The sequence below is a fragment of the Sciurus carolinensis genome, chromosome 1 (assembly GCF_902686445.1).
Source record: "Sciurus carolinensis chromosome 1, mSciCar1.2, whole genome shotgun sequence".
NCBI lineage: Eukaryota > Metazoa > Chordata > Mammalia > Rodentia > Sciuridae > Sciurus > Sciurus carolinensis.
The window spans coordinates 136438249-136459203 of NC_062213.1; the positions used below are offsets into that span (position 1 = coordinate 136438249).

The 20955-nt window shown below is 33.2% G+C and overlaps 1 protein-coding gene across 10 annotated transcripts in view; it reads left to right on the forward strand.

Annotated features, from left to right (window-relative positions):
* Positions 1 to 20955, forward strand: part of Odf2l (outer dense fiber of sperm tails 2 like) — a 49045-nt gene that overhangs the window by 18849 nt on the left and 9241 nt on the right. For 7 of the 10 annotated variants that reach the window (XM_047559762.1, XM_047559755.1, XM_047559748.1 and 4 more), the window contains 5 exons: positions 559 to 668; positions 1628 to 1763; positions 15807 to 15917; positions 17429 to 17533; positions 19474 to 19632. In XM_047559762.1, the coding sequence (XP_047415718.1) occupies positions 559 to 668; positions 1628 to 1763; positions 15807 to 15917; positions 17429 to 17533; positions 19474 to 19632 (621 nt within the window). The remainder of the gene's footprint in view (positions 1 to 558; positions 669 to 1627; positions 1764 to 15806; positions 15918 to 17428; positions 17534 to 19473; positions 19633 to 20955) is intronic. The other 3 variants (XM_047559771.1, XM_047559788.1, XM_047559798.1) reach the window with 2 other exon arrangements.

Sequence of the window (20955 nt, forward strand, 5' to 3'; positions counted from 1 at the left end):
GACAAAAATCCCTACCTCATGGAGCTCACATTTAAAATGGATTAGCCCCTACTACCACTTGCATCTCTTTGCTAACAGAAGCAGAACCCTGGTTTAACAACCGACAGGGATGATATCTAAAACAGAGTTTGGCATCATTATAACAAAGATAAATAATTAAGTGCTATAGAGTTGTAGAATTGGGAATAGTTTCTATGTATACCATCTGGATGCTTATTTAGTTGTTTGCATCTTATGCACATGGACTGCAAAATGAAAAGTTTATTAAGTAGAAAGGAAATTACCTTCTTTGATTATAATGATTGTTTAAAAATAGTTGCATTAACATCTTTTAAAATGTTAAGTTAGAACTGCCATCAATAAAATGATGGTAATATAGATACTTTTTTAAGGTTTACTTTAAAACTTTGCTATATTCAGTTATACACTAAAATTTTCTATAATAAAAGTTCCACACTTTATTGGAAGATTGTTTACTTGTATATAATTTATTTATGAATAGGACTCTTAACAAAATACTTTCAAATTACAAGATGAGTACTTTATGCATTTTTTTAGGAAGCCAAGTTGTCTGAAGCAGTTTCAGCTTCCAATGCCTGGAAAAGTCATTATGAGAAAATTGTAATAGAAAAAACTGAATTGGAAGTTCAGATCGAAACAATGAAAAAGTAAGAAAATAATTTAGAATCTTTTTACTATTTAGTATGAAGCATTTTAGTTCCTTTTTGAGTGGTTAATACTTTGATATTTCTGTATTTCATGTGATAAAGGTGCTAGCAACATATTTTTGTTATTTATAATTCTGTAAAGTTTTCTTGTGCAATAAAAAGAAACAATGATCACTCATTATAAAAAGTGCATTGGTGTTCCCATTTTATAATTTTGAACTTATAGATTATTACTTCATATTTGAGTATGTGATAGTATTCGTAGTAAATGTTAATACTTTTTTTTCTCAAATGGATGTACTTCTCAAATAAGAACATGTAAAAATATATAATAAACTTTATAATATGACACACAAATAAATGCTCTGAAAATCCTAAAATTATTCCTTTAAGTGACGTAAAGGTATAACAGAAAATCAGTGAGTAAACATGCGTACATTTTATGCTTTGAAATTTACTACTGATAACCTAACCATAACAAACCCTCAAATTTAAAAAAAAAAAAATTTATTTTCTATGCTTTCTGTTCAGTTTTATCATTGAAAACATATAATTTGCTTCTGAAGATTGGTTGTCATTGTCTTCCTTGATCCTTTCTTTCAACTTGTCCCTAAAATAGTGTGTGTTTATGTACATGTGTACAAATGAGAGAAACAGACATGTGTAACTATGGGTGATAGTTTACACATTTTATTGACTAGCAGAGAGATTGTTTATAATTTTTTTATTTGCCTCACCAATGGATAGTTGATTCTAATCAAAGTAACTGATAACCTTCTGGTAACCTTTCAGATTGCCTTTTCCTCTTTCTTTTGCTCCGAGTTTTGTTAACTTTTTTGTGTATTTCCTGTTTAAAACAGTGCACCCTATGTATATATATTTCAGAAACACACTTACGATATGTTAGTTGAATGAAAACTTTTAGAACTTTTATAAACTGTATTGCTGGTTTTATAAAGGCAAATCACTAATCTTTTGGAAGACCTAAAGAAAATGGAAGTCCATGGAAAAAATTCATGTGAAGAAATTCTTAGAAAACTTCACTCAATGGAATGTGAAAGTGAAACTCTGAGTCTTGAAAATGAGGAATTGAAGGTACTATGTGTACGTCTGTGTGTATTATGTAATGACAACTTCACTTAGTAGAAGTAACTTGAAGATTCAGCATGTTTGGGTAGTGCTCTTTTATCATTTTGTCTTTTTTGTTTCTCTGATTATAGAGTATTAAAATAGGCAACTGCTAAATCTGTCTAATTTATGTGTGTGCAAATATATATATATTGTGTGTGTATATTTTACATATTCTCATATTTATGTATGTGTGTATATATATACACACACAGATATATATATGAGATATATCCACATGTATTTGTGTTGTTCCCTGTCGAGCAACAAGGTCCGATGTACCTCCTCAGGGCCCGCCTGAGGCGAATACGGGCGGAGCAGGATGATGAGTGTCCCCAGCAAAGGAATCACACCAGAGCTGGGAAGTCTGCCAGTGCACGAGGCACAGCAGGAATCTTGTTTATTAAGGAAATCACACAGCTTTTATGTAGGGTGGAGGTTAGGCGGGAACCATTCAGCTTAAAGGTCAGCAAGGCATGGGGGGTTCACGCAGGTGAGAGTCCCATAGGACTATATGGCAAGCACGAGCTGATCACGTTTGTGGAACTGTTGTTAACCAATCCCTGACGGTGGTCCATCATTAACTATTGAAACCGCCTTTGAGGCTTTGATCTAGCTCACTCACCAGGGAGTAAGGAGTCAGCCTGAGTTAGTTAACGTGTCATTAGTCCCAACATATTTGTGTATGTATCTATATATAATTGTTTATAGTTAGGTACACAGATACATGTTTAAATTGTATTCAGCAGTGTAAAATAAAGCTTATGAAATTGAGTATCTCTTTGCCTTAGCTTTAGCAAAATTTATTTACTCTCTAATTTTAGCAGTGTAATCCAAAATTACATAAATGTGTAAGACTATTACTAGGTGTCATGGGTTACATTAAATAAAATCTCAAGCCTGGTCTGTTTGAAACCAGAAAGTATGTTCTTGGCTGCTTTATAACCAGAAAGAATTTTCCAACTGAGTCAAATCCAAGGGGTGATTGGTTTGTATTTGTACCAGAGAAGAGAAGGGGAAGAAGTTTTTATACTTTCCTGAGAAAAAAGAAATTGCGTTTTCAGTCAATCAGAGATACATGTAACCAGATGAGACTTGACTAAAGATGTCAGCACCTTTTTCAGTTTCATACTACTACTTTTGGACAACAGAAAAGAATAATTTTGAACAATGAAATAAAGTTTGCATGCACAGGATAAATAACAGTATGTTAGCATAATATCAGTAACATGAGTACATTTTAGAGAGATTTGTAAAATAAACATCTAACATTGCTTTTCTGTGTTTATAAGTTTAATTTTATTATAGCATTTAGGATTACCTAAAAGATGTAGCTATGTAGATTTTATTCTGTGTATTAAGATGTTTATTGTAATTTGTGTGGTACTTGGAGAAGGGAAAGATTTTTAATGTTATAAGAAAAGTAGTACTAAGACCTTTCTGTGTGTTTATGATACTAGGGATTGAATCCAGTGGCCCTTTACCACTGAGCTTCATCCCTAACCTTTTCTGCGAGAAGGTCTTGCTAAGTTGCTGAGGCTAGCCTGGAATTTGTTCCTTCTGCCTTAGCCTCTCAAGTCACTGGGATTAGAGATTTGTGCCATGGTGCCTGCCGACCTTATATTTTTAGAGAGCTAAGTGATCTTTTTTTCACTGTAAATGTATTCATTTCTTTTTCTTGGAAAAATGTAATTATTGGCTGTTTAGAATTTTGTAGACATTACATAAAAATTACAATGGACTGCTTTTATGAATTTGTTTATGAGAAAAAATATAGAAGATTTAAAAATTATCACCAAAGAAAATTGTTTTACTAAAATGATGGTATTCCAGATTTTAAGTTTCATAATTGTTATTTAAAAAAATTATTTCCCAGAAGGGATTTGGAAGTACATCAAATATCTTATCCTTTCTAACTTTCCTTTCTTCATATCTTAAAAACACCATGAACTGGAGAGAGAATATAATCCATTGTAGATTTTGGCATATTTTCCCTGGGGCCAGCCTGTTTTTTAGGTACTGTAGTGTACAGTAATTAAAGGTTGTTTACTGTGTATGACAGAAAGGCAGCTGTGCCCAAACCAGAAAGATACTTTCCCTATGTTGGTTTATAAAGTTGGTAACTTTTCTAACCTTGATTTTCAGTTTGTCTCCTTTATGTCAGTGGTCAAGGCTAGGCTCATAAAGCTCAAGCCTATTTTGTTCCAAGTAAAGAGATTTAATTAATTTGAAGTGGAGGACTTGGACTTGACGGTGCTATTGCCTGTGGTCCTTTGGGAATGAATGGAGGAAGTGTTAGAAATCTAATTGATACATGTGTCAAGAAGTAGCAAGGTTCTACTTTTCTCACCTTTAACTTATTGAGTAATATCATTATATTGGCTACAATTGATAAAGAAAGATTTTTTAAAAATCAGAATTACTACTCACATAAGTACTTATCTTTTTTTTTTTTTTAAATAGCAGTTACATTCAGAATTAGCCCTTTTCTTTCAGGAAATTCTGTTAAGTTCATAGCCCTTCAAGTAATATGGATTTCTTGTTTTCTTTATAAAAGAAATTCAGTTATTTAGTGCATATGGTTCCTCTAACTTCTGACTCTCCATTATTTTGTATTATTTTCTGAGGGAAGAATGCATATTCATTACAGCAAACTTGGAAACTATAGAAACACAGAAGGAAAAGAACAAAATAACTATTGATCCCACATGCCCCAGAGATAATCATATTTTGTAACATTTGTTTTTATTTCATAGTTGTTACTAAAATGTCTTATTTGTTCAATTTAAAGTGGAAAAATATATTACAGAAGAGTAATCTATTTATACTTAGTGTTAAGTTTACACTTTCTAATTAAGTTTACCTTTCTAATTGCTTTGTGATTATGTATTCCTTTTAGGCATAACTGACTTTTAACTAGTCCCTTTAAGCACCTTCACATTATTCTGAGTTTTTTAACTTTGACAAACAATAATTAACTTTTTTGTACACAAAGGATTTCTTTGTTCTTATATTTTCTTTAGTTTAGATTCCCATATGTGGATTACTGGATCAAAGGAAATGAACATTTGGAAAGTTCTTGATAGCTTTGCCACGTTTTTTCTCAAAAATATTAGATCACTAACAGTGTTGCTAGTTCTCTATAATTCATCAGCACTAGAAATAAAATCTGTTGTTTATAACTAATTTGACAGATAAAATGATATCAGTGTTTTAATTTATAGTTCTTCATTAAATCTCTTAAACAGTTACTATTTTTGGCTCTTCTGATAGTTATCTGCATATCTCTAAATTATTCGCTTATAACTATTTTGTTTTAGTCGTCTATATTGACATTCTAATTAGTAGGGCACTAACAAAAATAACTAAATACTAAGACAACTTAAAAAGATACGTTAAATTCCTAATATAGAAACAGTAAACAGGTACTTAGGAAAGTCTTGTTAGATTTATTCCACTTTCTTATTCCTATCCCCTCTCCCATAACTTCATTCCCCTTTTTGTCTATTCCACAGAACTTCTATTCTCCCCACCCCTTTGTTGTGTGTTATCATCCACATATCAGAGAGAATATTTGACCTTTGGTTTTTGGGATTGGCTATTTCACTTTGGCTTTTTTTTTTTTTTTTTTAATGAAGTTAAGTTGATAGAAAAAGTTAAAAGAAAGATTGTTAGGAACATAAAATTCTTAACTTAAGAGCAGTATACAATAAACACTTTCAAGACAGGGTTTGTAACCATAGAAGGAAGTGGAAAAACCTGGGGCATATTGGCTGTATGTTTGGTATGTTTAATTGTGTTTGTGCATTTTGTATCCAGCTCATGTTTTTTGATGGTGCAAACTATTGTAAGCTGGAAAAAAATGCACTGGAGCAAAAGTGACATCTTTGTTACATTAGCATTATTCCCCTGCTTTCCATTGGGGGCCTTCACTGGACAGATGTGAAGCACAAAACAGGTTATGTGTCTTTACTTCCTGTTTAGTAAAATAAGGGTACTGCTGTCTACTTATCCTTTCAGATGTCTCTTCTCTTTTCACTTCTCAGTTTCCTTTTATTTTGCCAGTACTGTTAACCTTGACAATTTGTTCAGTCTCCTTAAGTGCTCTTTTTATGGATTAATTCAGTGAATTAACAATGAATGAAGAACAATGAATACTAATTGTTATTTAATTACACAGTCAAATAATCTTTATCTTATTTTCCTTTTCCAGCTTTTAAATTTTTCCTGGAGTTTCCAAAGTTCCTGCTTGCTGTGTTCTTTGCCCTTCTCATAGCCTTGTTCTTTCCTGAAACTCTGTCATGTTTCTGTTCTCTGAAGAACCTGTTTTCCCCAGACTCTTCTAACTTGAGACCCTCTGTCTTCCTGTTTTGATGCTCCTGGGTTGGTCTTTAGGCCTGCCACCCAGATGCTATGCTGGAACTTCTTTGGCTGCCATTCTGGTTCTGCAGTTTCCTAGATCTGATGTTGTTTTTCTTGTTATTCCTCACTTTTTTCTGGAATATATCTTTTAAAAACTTTCCCTTAAAAAGAAAATGGGAAGTAAACATAAATAGTTCTTACGTGTCTAAAAAATGCCTTTATTCTGCCTAGAGGGAGAGGAGTTTTCACTCAGAGCTCTAATGGCTTTGCTTTTTCATCTTCTGGCAATTAGAGTTTCTGGGGGAGAAAATCTGTTGACAGTCTGATTCTTATTCCTTGGTTAATGACACTTTTAATTTATCTTAAAATTTTCAAAAAATTCCCTTTATCCTGGATATTTTGAAATTTTACACACATTTTTCTAGGTATGGTTGTCTTCTTGTCCACATTACAGAGTACTTTATTGATCTTGTACATCCAAAGATTAACATCCTTTTGCTTTAGGAAATTCTTGTATTATTTTCATTGGTATTCCTTACCTAAACCCCTTTCCATCATTTTGAGTCTCTTTTACTAGATGTACTACTGATAGTACTATTGATTTGTTAGTTCTACTGGATCGTATTCTTTCTGCAATCTCTGTTTTTTGTTTAATGTTTTGGGAAATTTCCTTGATTTTTATCTTTCTTAAAAATTTTTGATTTCCAAGTTTTTTGTTTGTTTTGTTTTGTTTTTTAAAATGGGGTCTTTTCATGTTGCCCAGGCTATCCTTCCTGGGCTCAAGTGTGCCCCCTGCCTCAGCTTCTAGTATCTAGGACTATAGTTAAGTACCATGGTTCAAGAATTTTTTTTGTTTGTTTGTTTAGTTTGAGTGTTTCTATCATCAAATATCTGAAGATACTTATGAGAATTGCTTTTTCAGTTTCCCAATTTATTTGTTTTTTCCTAGATCATCATTTTTTTTTTAACTAAAAAATTATTGGGATAAGGGGTGAAAAGTTTTTTTGTTTTTAAATTGGGGTCTTTCTCTTGTTGCTCTCTTTAAATGTCTGATGACACTTAAGAATTAATAAATGAGATGATAGAAAAACTAATGAGAAAATAGACAACTAAAAGCCAATATGAATATGCAATTAGTCCTTGTCCCTTGACTGATGACACTTTCTCAGCCGTTGAGAAACTAGCAGTTTTCCTGGTGGCCCTAAAATAATGCCACAATCATGGGCATCTTTACTCTGGGTTGCCAACACCATTCTTCTATTCTGGTTCTCCCCAGAAAGGTAATTGAGTTTCTTCGGAGAAGAACCTTCACTCTTTATAATTTCTTGGGAGGTAGAGACCTAGTTGTAGGCATTCCCACCTTGAATGTGCCAGAGGGGTACTGGTAGTAGTGGTGGTTCTCATTCTCTTCCCAGACTTTGAATAAATCCTTTCAACACATAGCCCACTCTTGCCCTCAGATTATGCAGGTGCATGAGCTTCCTCCTTAGCTGTATTCTTTCCTGCTTTGTTAATCTGTCAGCAGTTTTCCAGAAGCATCAAAAATATTTTATTCTTTGATGGCTCACAATCCAAACTCAAGTGGATTTGTAAACATTATTCCTTTATATTAGCTTTGTCTTGGGAAGAAGGGAAATAAACAATGTCTCTGAAAGAAGATCTAATTCTATTTAATCCTAGGTCATACTGTTTAATAAAGCCCATTGCTAACTTTTAGCCAGTAAGATCACACAACTAGTTTAGTGGAATACCTGAGATTAGAATTTGGATGAAGGAAGGAATTAAATACTGCACATAATCTTGCTTATATTTTATAATCATAAACTTGGTTTCTGTCATCTAAATTACATGAACTTTGCTAGAATATAATGGAAACTTCAGTAAACAAAATACATAAACACCTCTAGGGAAGAATCTTTATTTCAGCTCAAGTCTTGTATTTGTTAAGATCCAACTTACTGTCTCTAATAGAAAACCAAATAAAGTGGTTTAAACAAGTTGGGAGTATATGTTTATTAAGTAAAGAAGTCCAGACTCAATAGTTCAGAGAGTTGGTATATCATCAGAGAACTTCACTTTTTTTTAACTGTTTTGCCATCCCTAATTATGACTTTTTATCCTCATAATCCACATGACTGCTAGAACTCCAACGGTTGTAGCCAAGTTTCAAATAGCAGGATAGATAGAAAAAAAAAGAAAGAATTATCTCTGAAAGTCTTACGTGACTTGACTTTTTAACTTACTTAGACATATGACCTTTTCCTTTAAAACTTAGATCAAATTGCCACTTCCTCCTGAAGTCTTCTCAGTGAGGATGAATCTGTCCTTATAAACTGTCATTTTTGTGTGCCTAGCCTCAGTTTTCAATCAATTTGTTGAATGAAAACAAATTGCTTTATCCTTATTATGTTTATTATATCCTTTCAAGGTAAAGGACTAGGAGAAATTTCATTAATTATAAATCTATTTTAATCACATGATAATGAAATTAATTTTAATAGTCATTGAGTTAAAGTTTATGTAGGCATATTCTGTTAATTCAGATTAATAATTCAGAAACTTTTTAGTGCATTATTCTTGGGATTTTTGTTTTAAGGAGAACTAGATCTAGAAATGTTTGACATGTTATAATAGAAAATTGCCTATATGTTTAATTTTGTTATTCTTTTTTTTTCCTGATAGCTTTACTGAGATGAAGTACAATAAAATGCACGTATTTGAAGTATGCAATCTGATCAGTTTTGACATGTTTATAACCAATACAATCAAATAAAAAGGATTTCCATTGCTTTTTTTTAAATTTGAAGTCATGCAGACTGTTTCCTGCATGATTTATTACATTAGAATCAATCACCTTAAGATATATAGAACCCCATCCCCACATGTCAACTATTTCAAAATTAAATGGCATACTTATATATAACTCAGAGGTCAAAGAAGAAAACACAAGAAAAGTAAATAAAAAGTGCTTTGAACTATGTGATAGTAAAAGCTTCAAATATCAGGATCTCTGGGATGAAACAGTACTCAGATGAACATTTATAACTTAAAGTACTTGTATCAGAAAGAAGCTAGGATAACTATTTTCAAATTATGTAGTAGGAAGGAAAAAATAAGAGTAGGAGCAGAAATATATGAAGTAGAGAAGAAATAATACAGCTAAAATTTATTTTATTGATAAAATTCAAGCAAGTCTAATCAAGAAAAAAGCAAGAAATTAATAATGGAAAGGGAGCTACCAACCCTACAGATGCTAAAAATACATTAATATTACAATTGTATGCCAACATGTGAGATAGCTTATGTAACATTGTCTGTATTAGAGAAGGATCTGTGTGCTACTGAGAAGAAGGTATATGTAGTCATTGATGAATGAAATAGTCTATATATGTTAAGTCTAAAATTATCAATTGTATTTTTTCTGTAGCTTCTTTATTTTTGTTTGGAGGATCTGTCTAGTGGTGATACAGGCATATGAAAGTTACCCAGTATTATTGTGTTGTGGTCTGTTTGATTCCTGAAATTGAGAAGGATTTGTTTAATGTACGTAGATGCTGCATTGTTTAAGGCATAAATATTTACAATTGTTGTGTCTTGTTGATGTACAATTCCTTTAAGCAGTGTGAAGTGGCCTTCTTTGCCCCTTCTGATTAACTTTGGCTTAAAGTCACTTTATCTGATATAACGCTAGAAGCCCCTGCTTCTTTACATGATCCATTTGAGTGATATGTTTTTTCCTATCCTTTTACCTTCAGTCTGTGGACATCTTTGCTATGAGGTGAATCTCTTGGAGACAGCATATTGTTGGGTCTTCTTTTTAATCCAATCTGCCAGCCTGTGTCTTTTGATTGATGAGATTATACCATTAACATCCAAGTTTATTATTATTATTTATATTCCTGGTTATTTGAGTTTATATCTGACTTTTCTCCTTTGATTGACTATTCCTTTAGTGTAGCTCCTCCCCTTGCTGGTTTTCACTTTTTTTATTTTTCCATTTCATCTTCATGGATTATTTTGTTGAGAATGTTCTGTAGTGCTGGCTTAGTTGTAAATTCTTTTAACTTTTGTATATCATGGAAGGTTTTTATTTCATTTTCAAATCTGGAGCTTAATTTTGCTGGATATAGGATTCTTGGTTAGTTTTTTTTTTTTTTTTTACAGCTTGGTATGTTATTCTAGGACCTTCTGGCTTTGAGGTTCTGGTTTGAGAAATCAGCTGAGATCAGAACTGGTTTCCCCCATACGTAATCTGATATTTTTCTCTCACAGCCTTTAAAATTCTATCTTTAAACTGTATATTAGGCATTTTCATTATAATGTGCCTTGGTGTATGGGTTTGTTGTAATTTTGCACATTTGGGGTCATGTAAGTCTCTTGTATTTGATTTTCCATTTCATTCTTTAGGTTTGGGAAATTTTGTGATATTATTTCATTGAAAAGATTGCATTCCTTTGTTTTTTAAATCTACACCTTCATCTATCCCAATAAATCTTAAATTTGGTCTTTTCTTATTATCCCATAATTCTTGGAAGTTCCGTTCATAGTTTTGTAACATTATCTCTCTATGGTCAACTCTGTTTTCAAGATTGTATATCTTGTCTTCTTTACCTGCAGTTCTGTCTTCCAAGTAGTCTAGTCTGTTGGTGATGCTTTCTATTGAATTTTTAATTTGGGTTTCAAGGATTTTTGCTTTTTTTTTTCCCAGAATCTCTGCTTCTTTATTGAAGTGATCTTTCATTTCCTGTATTTTCTCTGATTTCATTCCTTATACTGTCCTTTACTTCTCAAGTCAGTTTAACTATGGTGCATTCTAAACTCCTCTGACATTTCTTCCACTGGTGTCAATGGATTCTGTTATTGGAGTATCTTGGTTTGCGTGGGGTGATTTGTTCCCTTGCTCTTTCACGTTGTTTGTGTCTGCCAATATAACAGTATGGGTTTGAGGCAGTAGAGTTTCTACCTTGTGGACTTACAGTATCCCTGCAGGTTTCTAGTACCTCATTCTTTAGGGGGAGACAAATAATAACAACAACCAGTGCAAACAATATAAAGTATTAACCCAAATAGTTCCTACTGTGACATCTACAATGTTAATTATCACAATAAACAAATGACATGATTAGTTGTTACCTACCATAAAAACAGCAAGTTTGCCAAAGGGTTTATAATTTCAAATGGTGGACAGGGAGAGAACAGAAGTGATAAAGGATGTGATGATTCTGGAGGAAGAGAGAAGATGAAATAAAAAATAAGAGGAAGAGTGAAAGAACAATAGAGATTGGCTGTTAGCAGGATAAAAGAGAATCAAGGGAAACAGGAAGAAAAATATATATAAAGTAAAAAATTTTTTAAAAATTAGAAACAACAACAAAAGAATACAAAACAAAATATATTAATCAAACATCCTAATTCACAAAAAAACTAATCTATGAAAAATAACTGGCTTCAAAAATGCTAGAAATGAGAAAAAAATATGAATATGTATGAACAACCATGTACCATTAAGGTCACAATTAAATAGAGAAAAATAATTTTTAAAAAGATCTTGATGAAAAGTTAATTCTTTCCATTGAAGTTCAAAAGATTCTGTTTCTCTTAGCAGTTTTAGGTATAGTCTTCTAGAGCATGATGCTCCACCCTCTGGATTGCTGGAGTGAAAGAGGTATCCTGTAGGTAGAAATCCTGGAGGCAGGGTTTGGACTTAGGTGAGCCCTGGATCTTCGCTGAATGGCAGTTGGACTGGAGATTTAAAATCAGCGCACCTCCAGCACCCAGCACTTGCTAGTCCATGCTGGAAGACTGTACCCCAGGGGCCTCCCCTGGGTTCCACTCATGTGGTAGGAGACCCAATTCTTAGACCCTATGTCACCTTCAAAGCCCACATTTCCTGGTCTCATGTTGAGTCTCCAGTCTCTCCCACCCTTCCGCTTCTGAGTTCCAGGCCAAATTTGTCTCTCCCAGCAGGTCCTGCAAGCAGTCGGACTGGAGTGAGAGGGGTAGAGCTAGGTGAGTTTCCATGACCAGTTGTTCCTTGTGTAAACCTCTCGCCACATTTGATTTTTTCCTGGTTACACTCTTATGTTGTGCAATGTGTGTTTACTGGTCCTGTATTTCTGGCCAAACTTGGCCAAACTCGGCCCCCTCATCTGCTGCCCCCAAGCCACGGCTGCAAAATGGTTCCTTCCTTAGACTCCCGCGTGCCGCCTAGAGAGATGGCAGCTTCTTTCCCCACTCTCGGATATTGTGCAACATCTCTTTCCGGTTTGCCAAGCTGTGCCCTTGATCTCTAAACCATACACTCCTCAGGCCCTCCCCAAAATGCAGGTCCCTTTAATTCCCTTATCCATCTACAGTGCTCAAGGAGGTACCACTCTGGCTGGTACTTCCTGCCCCACCATGGCAGTGGCTGTGCCGCTGGGGATTTCTTCCTTATTTTATTATATCCAACCTCCTGAATCCCCAATCTGCTTTGAATATCCAGTTTTCAATTCCAGTAAAGTCCCCCCTCTTTTTTTTTGTTCACCCAACTTGCCGAGAAGCTGCCTGTCTGCTTTCTTGATTTCAATCCTTGGATCATCCAGGAAAGCAACCTCCTCTTTTCAGCCATCTTGAAAAACTATTCACCTATTCTAATTTTGTTATTAATTACTTGAGAATAGTTTTAGGTTTCAAAATTTTAAACAAGAAGAAACTTACTGATGTTGCTGCCAAGGTCCAGCAATCTCCTCTGTTAAAAACAACCAGAGTTTATTTGGAGGGGTTATAAACTTTTATTTGTTCATTACACATAGTTGGAAAAACAGAATAGCACAAAAGAAAAAAAAATTTAAAAACTTGTGATTTCACAAGTGAAACAACTGAAGTTAATATTTTGTCATATATAATTTTGTATATTATTTATGTATTTTACTTTTGGTAATAGAGTTTTTCATTATTATAAATAAAAATGTAGATAGTTTGAATTTTTCTTTTTTTGCACATCTATTTTCTTAGGATAAATTTTGAGAAATGAAATTATATGGTCAAAAGAGAGGAAGACCACTCTTGTTATACATTTCCAAATTTCATCATAAATATTTCTACCACCGGTAAAAGAATACATATACTTTTTCCAGTTGTAGGTAATTAAAAGTACTAATTTTTAAATGAATCTCCCAATTTGTTAATCTCATTTAGTAATCATTAGATATTATCAGTCTTGTAACTTTAAATACCATCCAAATGCTGGGGTTCTCAATTTTATATCTCTAGCCTAGAACTTGCTTTGGAATTCCACACATAAATTCTATTGCCTACTTGTCATTTCCATTTGGATAGTTAATAGGTGTCTCAAAGTTATCATGTCCAAGATGGAACTCTCTGATATTTCCCCATATCATTCATCCTGTGGTTTTCCTTATCCCAATCCTTTTTTTATCTCATCCTTTCTCTCATACCCCACTTCAGTCTGTCAGCAAATCTTCAGATATATCGATTATTTGGTCACTTCTCACTAGCCCAGTACCCTTATCTGAATCAAGTCATCATTATCCTCATTACCATGACATCCTGACCATTCTTCCCGCTTCTGCCCTGACCTTTGCAGGCAGCATTCAGTGTAGCAGTTGCCATACCATGCCACTATTGTGCTCAGAGACCCAGTGAATGGTATCTAGGTTAATAAAGCAAGCACCTACAGGGCATCACCATCTGGGTTTCCACTACCTCTCTAATCCCATCTTCTTCTACTCTCCTCTTTGCTTTTCTTCACCCCTGCCACACTGGCCTTCTTGCTGATTTTCCCCAACTGGCCAGGCCTCTTGCCACACCATTGCGTTTTTCTCAGGAAAACTCTCCCTCAAAGGCCACACTTCTTTTGGTTCTTACTCAAAAGTCCCTTTCTTAGGAGGCCTTCCCTGGCCCATCCCCAATATGTCATTACTATCCTGCTTTCATGTGTTATATATTATTACCTCTAATTCTTGCTTTTTGTCTGTCTACACCTGTAGTATATGAGCTCCTCAAGGAAAGGAGTTTCATCTGTTTTGTTTACCACTAGTGCCTAGAGCATTTTTTTGATAGTGACTATTTATTCATATTTTCATTGATTATTATATTTCTAACTTTTCGAATTACCTAGTCATTACCCTTTATATTTTATCTTTTGGCATAATTATTATATATTAGAATTCCCTATAAAAGATACTAATCTTTGTTATATCTGTTAAATGACAGATGATATATATCAAATTCATCATAATATGCTAACATTTTTCACATTTTGTTTGCCTCTTAAACTTTTTGGAAAGCTCTGAAATTTTAAATACATATATTAGATTACATATTTTTTGTACAATTATATATATATGTATATATAATGACTTCTGTTAGGAATCTCATAGTTTCACACATTCTAGAATTAGAGCTACTGACCTCTGTAATCCAGACTATCTTTGCAAAGATACTGTGTAGTTCACATCCTTAAAAGATCACAGTGTTTCTCTTTGGAACAAAGGGCCATCATACTTACTGCCTACTATGATATTTGGGTTCCCTAAATTCAGGTTTGTTTTCCAGTAATGTATTCCACAGCATATGCAGTTTTTATCTGACCATCTTTGTTTTGCCTTGTGGGATTTGGAGCTCAGTAAACTGATAAAAATGCTAACAGTCTTGCCACTTGTATTGTTGTGAATAATAAAGTCCTCTGTGATTAGGAGTCTTGTGTCTTCTGCTAGCATCCATGAAACTGTGGTAGGCTACCTGGTAAGCTTTCAAAGAGAGTAAAATTTCAGATCTTTATAATTCTTCATAACTTCTCTTCATTTTATGCTCAGTAGGATCGTAGCTATTCTAAAACTCAAATACTTTTGCCTGAATCTTGGGAAAATGTTTAAATTGGGGTTTTTTAAATTATATGTTTAATCTTTTTTTTTTTTTTGCGGTGCTGGGGATTGAACCCAGGGCCTTGTGCTTGCAAGGCAAGCACTCTACCAACTGAACTGTATCCCCAGCCCATATGTTTAATCTTTAATTCTTTCGATGCTACTTTAGTGTTGGGATGAGGCAAGTAGTTAACCTATTTTTTTTCCTAATAATCAGTTATCTCTTACCATTTGTTTACTGACCTGTTATCCCTGTTGATTTAAAAATTCAACTTTATCATATACTCGGTGTAATTTTTGTGTATTTTTCATTTTCACTGTCTTCTATATTTTATGTTAATATCAATAATTTTAGTTCTTTACACATTTTAATATTTAATAACCACTGACATTATCCACTTAGTTTTCCTCTCAAAATTATACTGGTATTTCCTATTTATTCTTCTGTGTAAGTTTTAATTAATTTTATCATATTCCCCCCAACTTTTTGTTGAAATTACAAAGTGTTACATTAATTTGAAAATAACTGCATGCTGACATTATTCTTTTTGTGTCAATAAATTTTTAAGAAGTTTTAAAAAATATGTGCTCCATGCAAATCTTTTCATAAATATTAGTCACTAACTTTTCAAAATTCCTAAATTTTAGATGGCAATTTTATACAATAAAAATAATTTTATTTTATTAATTTTGTTGATAAATGAAGTGTTTTTTAATTCTGTAACACTGAAGTATAAATGTGTTCTAATAACTTATAAAGTCTATTATATATTTCTTCCAGGGTGCACTTGTTGCTTTGAAGGACAAGGTTGTTTCTGTTGAAAAGGAACTCTTAGAATTGCAAGAATTAGAAAAAGAACAGAAAACCCTTATTGAAGTATATAAAACTCAGGTGACCACTGCATCTACTTTCAAATTTGTTAAAATTGGTAGACAATTTAGAACACCATATTTGTTTGTGACCTAAATAAATAAACAGAAATGAAGAGGTGGGACTGTTATTTTGGAATACATTATATACCCCAAATGTTTCTTAAGATCCTAAATACCTTTATAGATAGATGATTTTGCTAATGCCTAATTCAAACACTGCCTATGGACATATTGGATATTCTTAAAAGTAAATATAAAATTAATTGCATTGGTCTTACATGAATTTTAATCTATAATCTTGTTAATGGTGATTATATTATATTTGGTTTTTCATCTTATATTCTTAGAATACTGATGCTCTTCTAGAGTCATTAATGTCCAGCATTTCATCTTTCCTAATAAAAGTATAATTCAGATTTGTTCACATGAAAGACCTTGAAAAGAGCTTATGACAATAAATTTAATGGTAATTTACAGAAAAGCTTTATGTATTGGAAATATAATATTCTGCTTCATGGAAAAAATGGAACTTTTGTAGGTTTTTCCATGGTGGATAGCCACTGAGCCACATCCCTAGCCCTTTTATTTTTTTATTTTGAGACAGGGTCTCTCTAATTTGCTTAGGGCCTCGATACGTTGCCAAGACCAACTTTGAAATTGCATTCCTCCTGCCTCAGCTTCCTTAGCCTCTGGGAGAACAGACATGTACCTCTTTATGGGGCTCAATAAAGATCTTGAATTTATTGGATAAAAGAGTTTGAGTTAAAAAACAATGATGGATTGAGAGTTTAGGTTAGTGATAGAGCACTTGCCTAACAGGTACAAGATCCTAGGTTTGGTCCTCAGTATCACTTTAAAAAATAATAAAAAAGAAAAAAGATAATGAACCAAAGGAAAAAAAGTTAAGGTGGGGCAAAGTATACGTAAGTAGCTTCTGAAGGAACTGCATGCATCTGGATGGATTAGATGGTAAAATGGAGTTGAGACTTCCAGTTAGAATATTGTAGGTAGGAGGAAAGAATGGAGTCTATGGAGGATAGTGAATCTGTATTGATAATGTTATCTGGGTCTTTCACTTGGTTGTTCAGGTTTAATCCCTCAGCAAGAATACTATGACTGAGTTACCCTATAATCTAACTACTGGGCCTTGTATGAAGTGCTCAGATATTTTTTGAGCAGATTTTCATTTGTTAGGAAAACTTATTGGAATGAAAGCTGTCTTGGACCAGAGACTATTAACTTAAAGTAGCATTTACATGCAGATCTCTTTAGTTTTCAGAGTTCAAATGAAGAGTCTAGAAGTATTAAGGGAAGAAGACAGGTAAATCATAAAAGATTTGTGGATTAGAATAGAGCATTGAGCAGTTCTATATTTAAAGAAGGAATAACATTAGATAAACATACTGAGGGTATTGCTAGGGAAATGATGGTTCATTTAATATGAAAATTCACATTTTTAGTTTTTATTTCATGTTATAGTCCTAATAATTAAATAACACATGGTACTCTAATCATGCATTTTATTTTTAGGTACAAAAGTTGCAAGAAGCAGCTGAAATGGTGAAAAGCAGGTGTGAAAAGTTGCTACATGAAAATAATCTAATAACAAAAAACAAAAATAAAAAATTAGATGAGGTAAATGTGCAATTTTTGAATAGTAAAATAATATAATATTTATATAGTTTTTCTCTCTGTGAATGTTATATAAGTTCTTTGATTTTGGTCATAGTTCATAGTTCATACCTAGGAATCATCTGTTCTCAATCTCTGAGAGATTTTTTTTTTTTTATTCCTGTGGAAGTAATGTTTCTTCCAGGCTTGAAATGTTGTTTGTTTATGAGAATGTTCTTTTTTTCAATTTTTTTTTTTTACTATTTAAGAAATAGCATAAATGTTTATTTTTTCTGATACAGAAGTTGATTTAAACTTAAAAATCTGATTACCACTGAGATTTGTCAGCCTAAAATGCAAACTAATCTCATCATTTTTTTCTGGTTAGAAATTGTGTTCTGTCTAAAAAATTGCAAAGTAAATATTCTCTGCTAAATGCATTTTTTTTTGAAGAAAAATGATACCTTTAAAAAAATTCATCATTTCCTTTTATTTGCCCTGTTGCAACAGAATGGGGGAAAGCCAGTGTTGGCAAGGGAAGATGTTTTTGTGAATATTTCTAAGTTTTTAAATGAAACTGCATCCCTTTTTGGAGTTGCATGTTGTTTTGGTAAGGAAGCTGTGAAAGTTGTCGGATGCTGACTCCTGGTTGGAGAGGTCATGGGATGTTAGTGGTCAGTTCCAGCTGAGTGTAATAAGGTTTCTCTCTCTGGGTTGCTCCCATATCTTGGGATTAAAAGGCAGAATGAGACACCACTGGGATGAAGAGGTCAGCTAGAGCAGGCACACTGCTGTTAAACAGAGGTAATGATAGTAACCCGTCCAATGCTCAACTTACCAGTTCCTTAGGATTATTTTTTACTTATTTTTAGCAGACCAGAGAAGATAGCACTTATGTCTTTTGGTCTCTTCAGAAGATACTTCCAATGAAAATGTTTTCTTTTCAGCAAGGCAGTACTGTAAGAAGCCTATTTTAAAAATCTGCGTTCCAAAGCGCAGAGGGCAGGAGCCTGTGTTTTTCAGCTACTGTAAGATCAGTGTTTATTTACTTGTCTGTAACCACAAAAGTAATTTTTTAAAATTAAATCTTCTTCCTTTTCTACTGTGTAAGTTTCCTGATTTTCTCTTGGGTCTTAGGTGTTTTGGGGATACTGAGGTGTGCTTTTTTTCTGGTTTTCATCTTTTGTAACCAAGATTGCCAGATGCTGCATAGAGGCTATAGGTGTTCCCTGTCTCAGGAAAGGAGTCTTACTCTTGGTTTTCCTCCATATGAACATCCTAAATGCCACATCTGGCTATTTTGTATAATTAACAGTATGAGCATTTTAAAGGTTGTTTTGAGTCACCTGTCCACAAAAGTGCTATAGAAAGGAACTATAGTTTTCAGGTTAATATAGATGGGGGTTAATATAATACAGATGAAATCAGAGAAATGTGTTCATTGTAACCATGATCAAGTACAGTCAAGTGGAAGCTGATGATATTGTCTTAAAGTAATATACAGTAAACCCACCAATTTGAGCCATGATGAGTGAACCAGGGCTGCTCTGTTTTAGTTAAATATCTGAGTTATAAGATTGAATGACTGAAAATGACACTTACCTGAGGACTAATGGTAGAAAATAGAAAACTAGTATACCAACTTTACTAATATTAACATCTATGCTTGCACAAAATGACAGATGTCAAAAAGTTCACTTTCCTAAGTAGTTTAAACATCCTCCCTGCAAACTAATATCATATTTTTTTTCTGAACAAATCTTTTGGAAATTAATAAAGGGCCAATCCAATTTTCAGTTTTATGTTCTTTTGTAGCAGAATATAAATTAATACTTATTCATATTTATTTGTTTAAAACCATTATAACTAAAATACTTATTATATAACATCTAGCATTTAAAATGATAAGAATATTAATGCTGAATGTGTGATCTTGCACTTATTTCCCCTAATGCCACACTCAGATGAGAGGCCAGATGGAGTCTCATCTGAAGGAGGTAGAACGTATCCGTGATTCCTTGACGGCGGCTGAACGGAGGCTTCAGGAGTGTCAGGAGAGCCTGCAGCACTGCAAGGCGAAATGTGCAGACCAGGAACACACCGTTAGGGAGCTTCAGGGCCAGGTGTCCAGCGTTCGTTCTGAGTTTTTGCAAGATATGTTAAAGGAGCACTTGGAGTGATTTCACCAGTTGAGGGCACTCATGTCAGGGGTTGATTTTTTCATTTCCATCTGCCTCTGTTGATAAAATATTTTCATGTAGATACCATAATTACCATAATGTTATTTTATAGGCTGTTCTTTTAGTGTTTCATGGTGACAAATTGGCAATTAAAATCAGTAACTTAGGCTATTCATGCAAATCTATATTTAGACATGGAGGATGTGGTAATTGCATGAGGGAAGGAGCAAAACTGTGCTTATGTATGTTTCTTTTTATCTGGATAAGGTAAATTATTGTAATTTACCCAAGAAAAATTACAGTGCCTTCGAGTAGAATTGTGCATCATGTTTATTGGGATTATTTTCAATCCTTATTTTCCATATATACTTTTTAACCTCTCAGAACAGGAATCATGTGTTCCCTTTTTATCATCACACAGTCATCTCCTAGCTCAATGCCTAGCACATAGAAGGCATTCAGGTATTTTTGAATGAATTAATTTTTTTTCCAAAGAAGCACATCCAAGGATGGTGGCAAGTCTTTTTTCTCTACTTGCAATATAGTTATGGGAAGAATTCATTTTGTGTCTTCCAAATATAATCTAGATTTTCATTTTGAAGTGAAATGCATCCTGTTTATTAAAATATGCATTTTGTGAATTTAAATTCCTGAGAAGAGATTTTTCTAGGAAAACGTTGTTATATATATTTAACCTAAATTATTAGTTGAAACTATGAGAAAAGATTTTTAAAATTCATTCAAACTTTTACAGCCTTTGAAGAAATGGGAAGAAATTTTTTATTTTTTTATATTTATTTTTGTGGTTTTGGACATGGAACTCAGGGCCTTACACATGGCTAGGCCTGCTTGTCTACCACTAAGCCACAACTTAGAGGATATTCTGTCTTGGCATGGGCATGTGTATCTTTGATTTACTTTACTTCTCAGAAGAGTATGATTTTTACTTACAGTTAGAACTTCACAGATACTCAATTTTTATCAGTCAGTATTATTAAATGAAATATAAATCTACAAGAGAAACTAAGTAACAATAGTAAATACTGTGTAATTTTTCCATATTTTAACGATGTATTTTTCATTGTTCAGAATATTTTAATTGCTATCAATTAGAAAAAATTTTAGTTGATTTTTCCCCCCAACATATGCACATATTTTTTTAACTTAACCAGGAATTCAAGAATTTGTATTTTAATAATGTAACATTTCTTGATGTCTTTCTGTATAGAAGTAATAATAATTTTATATCTTCTTGTTTTGTTTGTT